Source organism: Hypanus sabinus, chromosome 3 (genome assembly GCF_030144855.1).
Source record: "Hypanus sabinus isolate sHypSab1 chromosome 3, sHypSab1.hap1, whole genome shotgun sequence".
Lineage (NCBI taxonomy): Eukaryota > Metazoa > Chordata > Chondrichthyes > Myliobatiformes > Dasyatidae > Hypanus > Hypanus sabinus.
The window spans coordinates 10758772-10772710 of NC_082708.1; the positions used below are offsets into that span (position 1 = coordinate 10758772).

The 13939-nt window shown below is 43.7% G+C and overlaps 1 protein-coding gene across 4 annotated transcripts in view; it reads right to left on the reverse strand.

Annotated features, from left to right (window-relative positions):
• Window positions 1-7225: 7225 nt before the first annotated feature.
• Window positions 7226-13939, reverse strand: part of gdpd4a (glycerophosphodiester phosphodiesterase domain containing 4a) — a 143683-nt gene continuing 136969 nt past the window's right edge. For all 4 annotated transcript variants that reach the window (XM_059963730.1, XM_059963731.1, XM_059963733.1 and 1 more), the window contains 2 exons: window positions 12456-12532; window positions 7226-9068 (listed from right to left, as the gene is read on the reverse strand). In XM_059963730.1, coding sequence (XP_059819713.1) covers window positions 8965-9068; window positions 12456-12532 — 181 coding nt within the window. In that variant the 3' untranslated portion in view covers window positions 7226-8964. The remainder of the gene's footprint in view (window positions 9069-12455; window positions 12533-13939) is intronic.

Consider the following 13939-nt stretch of genomic DNA (forward strand, 5'->3'; position numbering starts at 1 on the left):
GTAAAAGGATAGTAAGGGACAAAATTGGTCCCCTAGAAGAACTGAGTGGTTGTCTATGTGTGGAGCCTCACAAGATGGGGGAGAACTTGCAGTTTTTTTTTTGCATCAGTATTTACTCAGGAAACTGGCAGTAGTGTCATGGAACATGTAGAGATTAAAGAGATGCTTGCTGCCTTACTGCGAATCAAGGTAAATGAAACCCCCAGCCTGACATGATACTTCCTCGGACCTTGAGAGAGTCTAGTGTAGAAATTGCAGGGGTCCTGGCAGAAATATTTAAAATGTCCAGAGGATTGCCAGAGGATTGGAGGCGAGCTCATATTGTTCCATTGTTTAAAAAAGGCTCCAAAAGTAAACCAGGTAATTACAGGCCAGTGAGTTGGAATGTGTTCTGAGAGATCGGATATACAAGTAATTGGACAGCCAAGGGCTGATTAAGGATAGTCAGCATGACGTTGTGTGTGGTAGATTGTCTCTAATGAATCTTGTAGAGTTTTTTTGAGGAGGTTACCAAGAAAGTAGATGAAGGAAAGGCTGTGGATGTTGTCTACATAGACTTTAGTAAGGCCTTTGACAAGGTCCCACATGGGAGGTTAGTTCAGAAGGATCAGGCACTGGGTATCCATGGAGAGGTTGTAAACTGGATTTGGAACTGGCTGTGTGGGAGAAGACAGAGGCTGGTAATGGGTGACTGCTTCTCAGACTGGAGGCCTCTGACTAGTGGTGGGCCTCAGGGATCTGTGCTGGGACCATTGTTGTTTGTTGTCTCAATGATCTAGAGGATAATGTGGTAAATTGGATCGTTTGCTGATGACACTAAGATGGGAGGTGTTGTGGACCGCGAGGAAGGCTTTCAAAGCTTGCAGAGGGATCTGGACCAACTGGGAAAATGGCCAGAAAATGGCAGATGGAATTTAATGCAGACAAGTGTGAGGTGTTGCATTTTGGAAGGACATACACAGTAAATGGTAGGGCACTGAGGAGTGCGGAGGAACAAAGGGATCTCGGAGTTCAGATACATAATTCCCTGAAAGTGGCATCACAAGTAGACAGGATTGTAAAGAAGGCTTTTGGCATCCTGGCATTCATAAATCAAAGTATTGAGTATAGGAGTTGGAATGTTATGGTGAGGTTGTATAAGACAATGGTGAGGCCAAATTTGGAGCATTGTGTACAGTTCTGGTCACCTAATTACAGGAAGGATATCAGTAAGATTGGAGAGTGCAGAGAAAATTTACTAGGATGTTGCCAGGTCTTCAGGAGTTACAGGGAAAGATTGAACAGGTTAGGACTTTGTTCCTTGAAGCATAGAAGAATGAGGGGGGATTTGATAGAGGTTTACAAAATTATGAGGAATATGGACAGAGGTAATGCGAGTAGGCTCTTTTCACTTAGATTAGGAGAGATAAATATGAGAGGACATGGCTGTAGGGTGAAAGGGAAAAGGTTGAGGGGGAACTTCTTCACTCAGAGTGGTGGGAGTGTGGAACAAGCTGCCATCTGACATGGTAAATGCAGACTCACTCTTAAGTTTTAAGAATAAATTGGATAGATACATGGAGGGAAGAGGTCTGGAGGGTTATGGACTGGGTGCAGGTCAATGGGACTGGCGGAATAAAGTTTTGGTACAAACGAGAAGGGCTGAATAGCCTGTTTTCTGTGCTGTAGTGTTCTATGGCTGAAGGGCCTGTACTGTGCTGTAATATAACCATATAACAATTACAGCACGGAAACAGGCCATCTCGGCCTTTCTAGTCCATGCCGAACGCTTACTCTCACCTAGTCCCACTGGCCCACACTCAGCCCATAACCCTCCATTCCTTTCCTATCCATATACCTATCCAATTTTACTTTAAATGACAATACCGAACCTGCCTCTACCACTTCTACTGGAAGCTTGTTCCACACAGCTACCACACTCTGAGTAAAGAAATTCCCCCTCATGTTACCCTTAAACTTTTGCCCTCTAACTCTCAACTCATGTCCTCTTGTTTGAATCTCCCCTACTCTCAAATGAGAAAGCCTATCCACATCAACTCTATCTATCCCCATCATAATTCTAAATAACTCTATCAAGACCCCCTCAACCTTCTACGCTCCAAAGAATAAAGACCTAACTTGTTCAACCTTTCCCTGTAACTTAGGTGCTGAAACCCAGGTAACATTCTAGTAAATCTTCTCTGTACTCTCTCTATTTTGTTGACATCTTTCCTATAATTCTGTGACCAAAACTGTACACAATACTCTAAATTTGGCCTCATCAATGCCTTGTACAATTTTAACATTACATCCCAACTCCTATACTCAGTGCTCTGATTTATAAAGGCCAACATACCAAAAGCTTTCTTCACCACCCTATCCGCATGAAATTCCACCTTCAGGGAACTATGCACCATTATTCCTAGACCACTCTGTTCTACTGCATTCTTCAATGCCCTACTTATTTGGATTATTCCTACCAAAATGTAGCACCTCACACTTATCAGCATTAAACTCCATCTGCCATCATTCAGCCCACTCTTCTAACTGGCCTAAATCTCTCTGTAAACTTTGGAAACCTACTTCATTATCCACAATGCCACTTACCTTAGTATCATCTGCATACTTACCAATCCAATTTACCACCCCATCATCCAGATCATTAATGTATATCACAAACAACATTGGACCCAGTACAGATCCCTGAGGCACACCACTAGTCACCGGCCTCCAACCTGACAAACAGTTATCCACCACTACTCTCTAGCATCTCCCATCCAGCCACTGTTGAATCCATTTTACTACTTCAATATTAATACCTAACGATTGAACCTCCCTAACTAACCTTCCATGTGGAACCTTGTCAAAGGCCTTACTGAAGTCCATATAGACAATATCAACTGCTTTACCCTCGTCAACTTCCATCGTAACCTCTTCAAAAAATTCAATAAGATTTGTCAAACATGACCTTCCACGCACACGTCCATGCTGACTGTTCCTAATCAGACCCTGTCTATCCAGATAATTATATATACCATCTCTAAGAATATTTTCCATTAATTTACCCACCACTGACGTCAAACTGACAGGCCTATAATTGCTAGGTTTACTCTTAGAACCCTTTTTAAGCAATGGAACCACATGAGCAATACGCCAATCCTCCGGCACCATCCCCATTTCTAATGTCATTTGAAATATTTCTGTCAGAGCCCATGCTATTTCTACACTAACTTCCCTCAAGGTCCTAGGGAATGCCCAGAGATTTATCCACTTTTATATTCCTTAAAAGCGCCAGTACTTCCTCCTCTTTAATCGTCATAATTTCCATAACTTCCCTACTTGTTTCCCTTACCTTACACAATTCAATATCCTTCTCCTTAGTGAATATCGAAGAAAAGAAATTGTTCAAAATCTCCCCCATCTCTTTCGGCTCCACACACAGCTGTCCACTCTGATTCTCTAAGGGACCAATTTTATCCCTCACTATCCTTTTGCTGTTAATATAACTGTAGAAACACTTCAGATTTATTTTCACCTTACTTGCCAAAGCAACCTTGTATCTTCTTTTAGCTTTTCTAATTTCTTTCTTAAGATTCTTTTTACATTCTTTATATTCCTCGAGTACCTCATTTACTCCCTGCTTCCTATATTTATTGTAGATCTCTCTTTTTCCTAATCAAGTTTCCAATATCCCTTGAAAACCATGGCTCTCTCAAACTTTTAACCTTTCCTTTCAACGTATCAGGAACATAAAGATTCTGTACCCTCAAAATTTCACCTTTAAATGACCTCCATTTCTCTATTATATCCTTCCCATAAAACAAATTGTCCCAATCCACTCCTTCTAAATCCTTTTGCATCTCCTCAAAGTTAGCCTTTCTCCAATCAAAAATCTCAAGCTTGGGTCCAGACCTATCCTTCTCCATAATTATATTGAAACTAATGGCATTGTGATCACTGGAACCAAGGTGCTCCCCAACAGATACCTCCATCACCTGACCTATTTCATTCCCTAACAGGAGATCCAGCACTGCCCATTCTTTAGTTGGTACCTCTATGTATTGCTGCAAAAAACTATCCTGCACACATTTTACTAACTCCAAATCATCCATCCCTTTTACAGTTTGGGCTTCCCAGTTTATATGTGGAAAATTAAAATCTCCCACATTCACAACCCTGTGCTTACTACCATTATCTGCTATCTCTTTGCAAATTTGCTCCTCCAATTCTCGCTCCCCATTGGGTGGTCTATAATACACCCCTATAAATGTTACTACACCTTTCCCATTCCTTAATTCCACCCAAATAGTCTCCCTAGACGAGCCCTGTAATCTATCCTGCCAGAGCACCACTGTAATATTTTCTCCGACAAGCAGCGCAACACCTCCCCCTCTTGTCCCTCCGATCCTATCACACCCCTCCTGCAACCACGTTTCACTAATAGCTACAACATCATATTTCCAGGTATCAATCCATGCTCTAAGTTCATCCACCTTTCTTACAATGCTCCTAGCATTAAAATAAATGCATTTAAGAAATTCTCCATCTCTTCCTCTCTGTTTATCTCTAACAGTACAAAGAATTTTACTGTCTTTTTCTTCCTTCTACCACACATCTGCTCCTGCACTCTGGTTCCCCTTCCCCCTTGTATCTAGTTTAAATCCACTGGAGCCTCTCTAGCAAACCTACCCGCAAGAATATTTGTCCCCCTCCAGTTCAGATGTAAACCGTCCCGCTGGAACAAGCCCCACCTTTCCTGGAAAACTGCCCAATTATCTATAAATCTGAAGCCCTCCCTCCTGCACCATCTCTTCAGCCACGTGTTGCTATTTCTAAACCCGCCTGCACGTGGCACTGGTAGCAATCCTGAGATTGCTATCCTGGAGGTGCTGTCCTTTAACTTGGCACCTAGCTCCCTAAACTCACCTTTCAGGACCTCCTCACTCTTCCTACCCATGTCATTGGTCCCTACATGGACCACGACATCCGGCTGCTCACCCTCCCTCTTGAGAATACTGAGAACTCGATCCGAGATATTGCAGACCCCGGCACCAGGGAGGCAACAGACCATCTGGGATTCTCGATCTCTTCCACAGAATCTCCTATCTGTCCCCCTAACTATTGAATCCCCTATCACCACTGTTCTCTTTTCCCTGCTTCCCTTCTGAGCTGAGGGTCCAGTCTCAGTGCCAGAGACACAGCCACTGCAACTTGTCCCTGATAGGTTATCCCCACCAACAGTATCCAAAACGGTATACTTATTGTTGATAGGAACGGCCACAGGGGTGCTCTGCTCTTCCTGTCTATTCCCCTTCCCTCTCCTGACAGTCACCCAACTACCTGACTCCTAGGGGGTGACTATCTCCCTGAAACTCCTGTCTATTTCTGCCTCTGCCTCCTGAATGATCCGAAGTTCATCCAGCTCCAGTTCCCTAACACGGTTTGTCAGGAGCTGCAGCTGGATGCACCTTTTGCAGGTGTAGTCATCAGGGACAACAGTGCTCACCCTGACTTCCCACATACTGTAATCGGAGCACTCAACTGCCCTGACTGCTGCCTCCATTACCTACTCCTAATCTAATTAGGTTAATTAAAGGAGCTTACCTGGCCTTCCCTCACCTGGAGTGAAGCTCGTACTCAGCCTCTGCTCGCTTTTTAAATTCTCCTGCTGATCTCAGAGGCCGACTTTCACGTGCTTGCGCGTTCAACCTCGCCTCTGTTTGTTCACACCGAAGCCTGTTGAGCCAAAGCCGTCCCACTCTGCCTCAATCCACTCTGAAGATGGCTGCTGTACATGGCGGTCTTTCTTTTAAACCTTTGGCGCGTTACGTCACTCGCCTGCGCAGTCTAGCCTCTTTATCCCGATCAGTTAAAAAAAACAGCTTCTCTCCAAGCTTCTTTTACCTCTCCCCTCTCCGCCTCTTGCTTCGATTTAAATATTGTTCTATACTCTGGAGCATAAGCTATCTGGGACAGGCTGCAGGTGTAGCAGTGGGATCGGATATGACGGTGGCTTTGAATTCTGAATATATTGACTCAATATGCAGGGAATGATGGGATGTGGAACAAGCATGAGAAAGAGATGCTGGAAATCCAGAGCAACACACAAAATGCTGGAGGAACTCAGCAGGTCAGGCGGCATCTATGGACATGTTGACCTTTCGGGCCCAGACCCTTCATCAGGACTGGAAAGGAAGGGGCAAGATGTCAGAATACGAAGGTGGGGAGGAGGGGAAGGAAGTTAGCTGGAAGGTGACAGGTGAGTAGGAAAGGTAAAGGGCTGATGAAGAAGGAATCTGATACGAGGGGAGAGCTGACCATAGGAGGAAGGGACCCAGATAGGTCAGTGAGAAGTAAGAGGCCATAATGGGGAATAGAAATCTTGGAGGGAGCAATCCCTGCAGAAGGTGAAGGGGATTGAGAGGTAACTAAACATTTGGTGGCAAGATCGCTTTGGAGACAAGAAAATCTGAAGCTGTTGGGGAGCCAGAGTAACACACACAAAATGCTAGAGGAACTCAGCAAGTCAAGCAGCATCTATGGAAAAGAGTAAATCGTTGATGTTTCAGGCCAGCGCCCTTCACCAGGGCAGATCTGACCTCGAGTTCCACCTGCATTTTGCGTGTGTTACCAATATAAATTATTGTATCTGTATTTAAAAAGTAAAACATCATAGAACATTACAGCACAGAATGAGCTCTTCGACTCATCTATTCCACGCTGAACTACTAATCTGACTGGTCCCATCAACCTGCACTTGGACGGTAGCCCTCCATACCCCTCCCATTTATGTACTTCTCCAAGCCTCTTAAATTTTGAAATCAAACCCACATCCACTGGCAGGTCATGCCACAGTCCCACCACCCTCCAAGTGAAGATCATCCCCCTCATGTTTTCCTTCAACATTTCACCTTTCACCTTTAACCCATGACCTCTGGTATCACCCTGGCTCAGTGGAAAGAGTTTGCTTGCATTTACTCTGTCTATGCCCTTCATAATTTTGTTTACCTCTATCAAATCTCCCCTCATTCTTCTATGCTCTAAGTAATAAAGTTCTAACCTTTTCAACCTTTCCCTATAACTTGTGGGGGAGAGGAGAACTAGATTCTCTCTCGAAGATTTGCTGTGTTGAATAAAGACCTTTTATGCCACCAGCTTCAGAGTCTCCAATGACTCAGTCAGTCACAATAGTGAGCATTAATTTTAACTGTTCCAGGAGCAACACAATTGCCCAAAAATACACTGTTTTTATTTTTTTATTCTTAAATAAAATCACTAAAATAAACACCAGACCATCAGTTTTTAGTATCTGAGATAGTGGAAAAGGCTGTGGTCATTACCTGGGGAAGGTGGTGTGCTGCTGGAGGTTCTGAGCTGGTACAAGTCTTTTCCCCTGTTAATGAAAGGGTTAGATTCATAAAGAACCCTACATTTGTGCAAAATTATATACAGACAAATCCCCTTTCACAGGGAATTCAGAACAGGATCAAAGCTAGTTCTCAGGATTGCTGAGGCGACCACAGTGAGGAGAGTGGATGCATTGAAAGGGTTAGCACCAAATTGATGGGCTGAGTAGCTGCCTTCAGTTCCATGCCAGTCAGTGATTAATGTCTTGATAGCACGGTGAATAACATTGCGCCTCCCAGCTTCAAGGGTCTGGATTTGATACTGATCTTGGGAGTTGTCTGTGCACGTGCGGAGTTTTCACGTTCTCCATGCGAACACTATGGTTTCCTCCAGTCGTAAGTCAGTGAAAGCTTGGTCGATCTCCAGCTCTCTCTCTCTCTCTCTCGCACGTTACACACTTGGGTGATCATGGCTCTCCACATTGAACGATCCCTCGCAGCGTCAATGATATCTCATCAACCTCCAGCAGTAAGTCAAGATTAAACCATGCTTGCTTTGACAAGATGAAACCTGTGTCATCTAGCCACTCCTATTGTAGAGTTCACCTACTCAGGTGCTTTCTACTTTTGATCAACATAAGGAATTCTATGGATGGCTGGAAATCTTAAGCAACATGCACAAAATGCTGGAGGAACTCAGCAAGACAGGCAGCATCTATGGAGGGAAATAGACAACGTCTTGGGCCAAGATCTTTCATCAGAACTGACTGGGTTCCTTCAGCGTTTTGTGTGTATCACTCAAGACTTGCTGCACCTCCAGAATCTCTTGTTTTTATGACCTGCTGCTCTTCTGTAAAATCTCTTCAAGGGATGCTGACCCGAGAGAAGTTTAAATCTTCTCTTCAGGAGTTCAGTGAACCCCCCCACCCCCCTCACTGTTCCTCCCCTGTGATCTCTTCCATTTTAGATAGCTCATTTACTTTGCACGTTGGCTTCCCACAAGAGGACTTGTTACGGGTTGGTACGGCCCAGTATCTGGGAAAGAGTTTCCAAACTGTGTTTCATGCTCTTCACTGCACTGAAGAAAATCTTTGTTAAGCAACCTAATTAAATAAAACTTTATAGTGAAGATCCATTTGTTGAACATTTTGTTCACTGTGTTCCAAGTCGATAGCTTGCCATGTTGCCTCCTGGCCGACTGGGAGGTTACTAAGGGCAGGAGTGCAGCAGGGGGTGTCACCCATATTAGTGGGACAGTAAACCAGGTAAATGCCTGCAAATTCCATATTTCCCAATTGGAATTTCCTGGCCCCAGCAGGACATTGTGACCATGCCAGGTGAGATAATTCTGTGAGTACTTCATCACATAATACAGAAAGACAGTACCGTTCTCAAAGCGCTGGTGACGTTGGGAACCAGTGATAAGGGGGAGAAAGAGGGGGGTTCCCAATGCCATTGGGGAAGAAAGAAGGTGCAGGCCACAGCATTGTACTGGTTATTGGTTGACCTGTCCTGATTCTATCCCCTTCAAGGCTTGGGATTGTCTATACCCTCCCCTCTTGCCTCCCTCCAGTCCGAGCCACATTGCACACCACACCCTAAACAGCAACTTAACCCTCCGTTTTGGGGGGGTATTGAGTTACTCGTGTCCTGGGACGGCTGACGTGGGTAGACTTGGCACACTGTCTCCATGGTGACTGGAAGCCGGCTCTGCTTCGGAAACAGACCACACATTATTCATTTCTGAAAGAGAAGATTGAGATCCATGAAAGTGTTGAGTTTAGTGCCCATTTACAAAAGGAAACCCAATGTTCCCTTTAGGAAGCAGACATCATAGAAACAGCCCCAGCAACCTCATCCTACAAACTTGTGTCAGAGTCATAGAGCACAATAGCAGAGACACAAGTCCTTCGGTCCATCTAGTCTGTACTGAACTGTTATTCTGCCTCAAACTGCTGTTGTTCTTGGTGGCAAATCACTTTCATCATTTTCGTCTCTCTCTTGCTCCAACCCTAATCCTCTCCATGCTCCCACAATTCCCATCACTCCGCCATCAGTGGTTGTGTCTATAGCGATCTGAACTCCAGCTGCCAGTATTTCCTGCTGAAATCCAAAAAAAACCGTAAGATATAGGAGCAGAATTAGGTCATTCCATCATGGCTAATAGATTATCCCTCCCAATCCCATTCTTCTGCCCTCACCCTATAACCTTTGATCCAACAAATCAATCAACCTCTGCTTTAAATATACCCAACGTTTTAGCCTCCACAGCCATCTGTAGCAATGAATTCCACAGATTCACCACACTCTGGTTAAAGAAATTCCTCCTCATCTGTGTTCTAAATGGATGTCCCTCTACACTGAGGCTGTGCCCTCTGGTTCCAGACTCAGCCGCTATAGGAAATATCCACTCTATCTCAGCCTGTCAATAGTCAACAGGATTCAATAAAATCCCTCACTCATTCTTCTCAACTCCAGTGAGTACAGGCCTAGAACCATAAAATATTTGTCTTATGTTAACCCTTTCATTCCTGGAATCATTCTTGTGAACAACCTCTGGACGCTCTCTAATGCCAGCACATTTTTTCTTTGATAAAGGGTCCAGAAACGCTCACAATACTCCAAGTGCAGTCTGACCAATGTCTTATAAAGCCTCGGCATTACATCCTTGCTCTTGTATTCCTGTCCTCGTGAAGTGAATGTTAACATTGCATTTACCTTCCTTACCGACAACTCAACCTGCAAATTAACTTTTAGGAAATCCTGCACAATGACTCCCAAATCCTTTTGTACCTCTGATTTTTAAATATTCTTCCCATTTTAAGAATAATTTTCTCCTTTATACCTCCTACTAAAGTGCTTGATCATACAGTTCCCTGCATTATATTCCATCTTCCACCTTGTTGGCCATTCTCCCAACCTGTCCCAGTCCCTCTGCAGTCTCCCTGTTTTCTCAATACAACCTGCCCCGGTACCTATCTTTGCACCGTGTGCAAACTTGCCCACAAAGCCAAATCATTAACACACAAGATGAAAAGAAGGCATCCCAATACCAGCCCCTGCAGATCATCACTAGTCACTGGCAGCCAACTGGAATAGGCCCCCTTTATTCCGACTCTTCGTCTGCTGCCATTCAGCCAATCTTCTATCTATGCTAATATCTTTCCTATGGGCACTTATCTTGTTAAGCAGCTTTGTATGCAGCACCCTGTCAAAGGCTTTCTGAAAATCCTTCACTGACAACATTCACTGAGTCTCCTTTGTCTATCCTGTTTGTTACTTCCTCAAAGAATTCCAACAGATTTGTTAGTTATTTCCTATTAACGAAACCATGCTGACTTTGGTCTACTTTATTATGCACCCCCAAGTATCATGAAACCTCATCCTTAATAATGGTCTCCAACATCTTCCCAACCACCGAAGTCAGGCTAAAAGGCCTCTAATTTCCTTCCCTCTGCCTACCCTGCTTCTTGAAGAGTGGAGTGACATTGCAATTTTCCAGTTCTCCAGAAACATTCCAGAATCTAGTGAATCTTGAAAGATCATTACTAATGCCTCCACAATATCTTCAGCAATGTCTTTTAGAATCCTCGGGTATAGTCCATCTAGTCCAGGTGACTTATCTTTACAACTCCTCCCTCGGAGTGTCAGACACCCTGAGCCAACAGGCTGGTCCTGGACTTATTTCGACTTGGAATAATTTACTTATTATTATTTAATTATTTATGGTTTTATATTGCTATATTTCTACAGTATTCTTGGTTGGTGCGACTGTAACGAAACCCGTTTTCCCTCGGGATCAATAAAGTATGTCTGTCTGTCAGTCAGACCTTTCATCTGCCCAAGCACCTTCACCTTAGTGACAGCAATTCATTCTGCCCTCTGACTCCCTCAAACCTCTGGCGTACTACTAATAGCTTCCACTGATAGAAAATGCTTATCAAGCTCATCCACCATTTATTTTTCCCCCAGTACTAACTGTCCAATGTCATTTTTCAATAGTCCAATATTTACACTTGCCTCTCTTTTACTCTTGATATGTTTAGAAAAATTTTTTGGCATCCTCTGCTATTATGGCCTAACTTAACTCCATATTTTATTTTTCTCTCCTTATAGTTGTTTAGTTGTTTTCCGTTAGTTTTTAAAACCTATGCAATCCTCTAACCTCCCACTAAATTTTGCTACTTTTTGCTAATTTTTGCTTCGATATCCCTAATATATCCACCTGAACCATCACCCCTGGCAGCGTGTTCTGTGCACCCACCAATCTCTGTGTAAAAAAAAATCTGACATCCTCCCTTTGCTTTCCTCCAATCATCTTGAAATTATGCCCCCTCATATTAGCCCTTTCTGCCCTGGGAAAAAGTCTCTGGCTGTCCACTCTATGCCTCTTATCCAAATTATGCTTTTTACATTCTGGAATCATTCCAAAGCCTTTCACAGTCTTTTGATGATTAATTAATACTGCTTTCTTAAGAAGTGGAAAGCGTGGCACAGGAGGTCCAACATGTGGTTCTTTGACACTACAGACCAACTCCTGCACTACGATGGACTTGTTTCTCTGTCTTTCTCTTTGCATTAAGGTCTTGTTTTAGCAAGGTCCTTTTTTTCCTCTCTCTCACCTCGCTGTCTTGTCTAATTTGTATATAATTTCTATTTTGTGTATAATTTATTTATGTCTGGACCTGTGATGCTGCTGCAAGCAGCTTTTTCATTGCACCCATACCTCACCGAGTTGTTCAGATGACAATAAACTTGACTTAGAGATCAACTTGTGATTGGAAGGTCAAATTTTTAATTATCCTTTCTACTATCACCTTACGTTTCTGAAGACGTACTCAAGGGTTTAGGAATGCCTTCTGTCACTCTGCTATCAGTTTTCTGAATGAACCCACAAACACTACCTCACTACTTTGCTCTCTTTTTGCACTTTGTTTTTGATACAGATTTCTTATTGTAACTTTAAATAATTCCATGTATTGCTGCTGCAAAACAAATTTCACAATATACGTCATTGATGATAAGCCTGATTCTGATTTTCAGATAAACTCGAACACCAAGTTGAAGATTTCCTTTGCCACGTTTGAAGGCCCTGTCCAACATACCTTGTCCTGTCTGAGGGACACATACCTGTTCGGAACTTGCTGTAAATTCCTTTTTCCCTCCGCTTCATGCTGGGGTGACAGGCAAACCCATTTTCCCTCCACCTGAGTGAAAAGGCAGAACAGAAGTAAATCCCTCACTGAAGGTGAGAAAGTCTGCAGACGCTGGAAATCCAGAGCAACACATGCAAAATGCTGGAGGAACTCAGCAGGTCAGGCAATGTTTGTGGAATTGAGTGAACAGTTTGGGCCAAGACCCTTCTTTAAGACTGGAAAGGAAGGGGGAAGACACCAGAAGGAAAGGGTGGGGGGGGGGGATGAAGGGAAGTAGGATAGCTGGAAGCTGGAGCCAGGTGGGTGGGAAAGGTAAAGTGCTAAAGAAGAAGGGATCTGATAGGAGAGGAGAGTGGACAGCAGAAGAAAGGGAAGCAGGGAGGGAGAAGAGACAGGCCAGCGCTGTCTGCTTTCAAAATGACAGGCTGGTCATGGTGAAGGAGGATAGCACAGTGAACAGTTAATAGAGCCTCTTCCTCACAGGGGACAAACTCCACAAAGATAGCATCCGAGGTCAGCATCGAATGCAGGTCATTGCAGCTGCACAGCCCTCAAACACGGCAATCATATACTTCATTTAAGACACTTCGAGACATCCTAAGATGGGAAAACCTTACAATTAAAATATAATTTCATATCAAATTTTTATTTTGAGATACAGTGCCATCTAGGCCCTCCCAACCATTCGAGCCACGCCGCCCAGCAATGCCTGATTTAACCCGAGCTTAATCACAGGCCAATTTACAATGACCGCTTAACCTACCGTCTTTGGACTGTGGGAGGAAACCGGAGCACCTGGAGGAAATCACGGAAGAATGTACAAACTCCTTACAGGCAGCAGCAGGAATCGAACCCAAGTCTCTGGTACTACAAGGTGTTGTACTAACCACTACGTTACCATACCACCCTATAATCATTTTCACTATCATTGGGAGAGGAAACACGCCCTTCATCCCAGAGTCTGTATTGACCATTAACCATCTATTTACACTAATCCTATGTAAATCCTAGACTTCTTTACTGTTGGAAATATCCTCTCCATGTCCAGTCTATCTAAATTTTTTGATATTCTGTGGGTTTTAATGAGATCTCCCCCCCCCAACACACACACAGTTCTTCTAAACTCCACTGAGTATAGGCACAAAGCTATAAAAAGGTCCTTCACATATTAACCCTTTCCATCCTGGGATCATTCTTGTGAATCTCTTCTGGAATCCCTTCAATGCCAGCACATCCTTTCTTAGATAAGGATCCCAAACTGCTCACAATACTCCAAATGCGATCTGAGCAATGCCTCACAAAGCCTCAGCATTTCATCCTTGCTTTTATATTCTAGTCCTCTCAAAATGATTGCTAACATTGCATTTGCCTTCCTTACTGCTGACTCCGCCTGCAAGAAATCCCAAGATCCTCTGCAGCTCTGATTAGTCATCATACATTAACCCTTTTGTTCCCAAG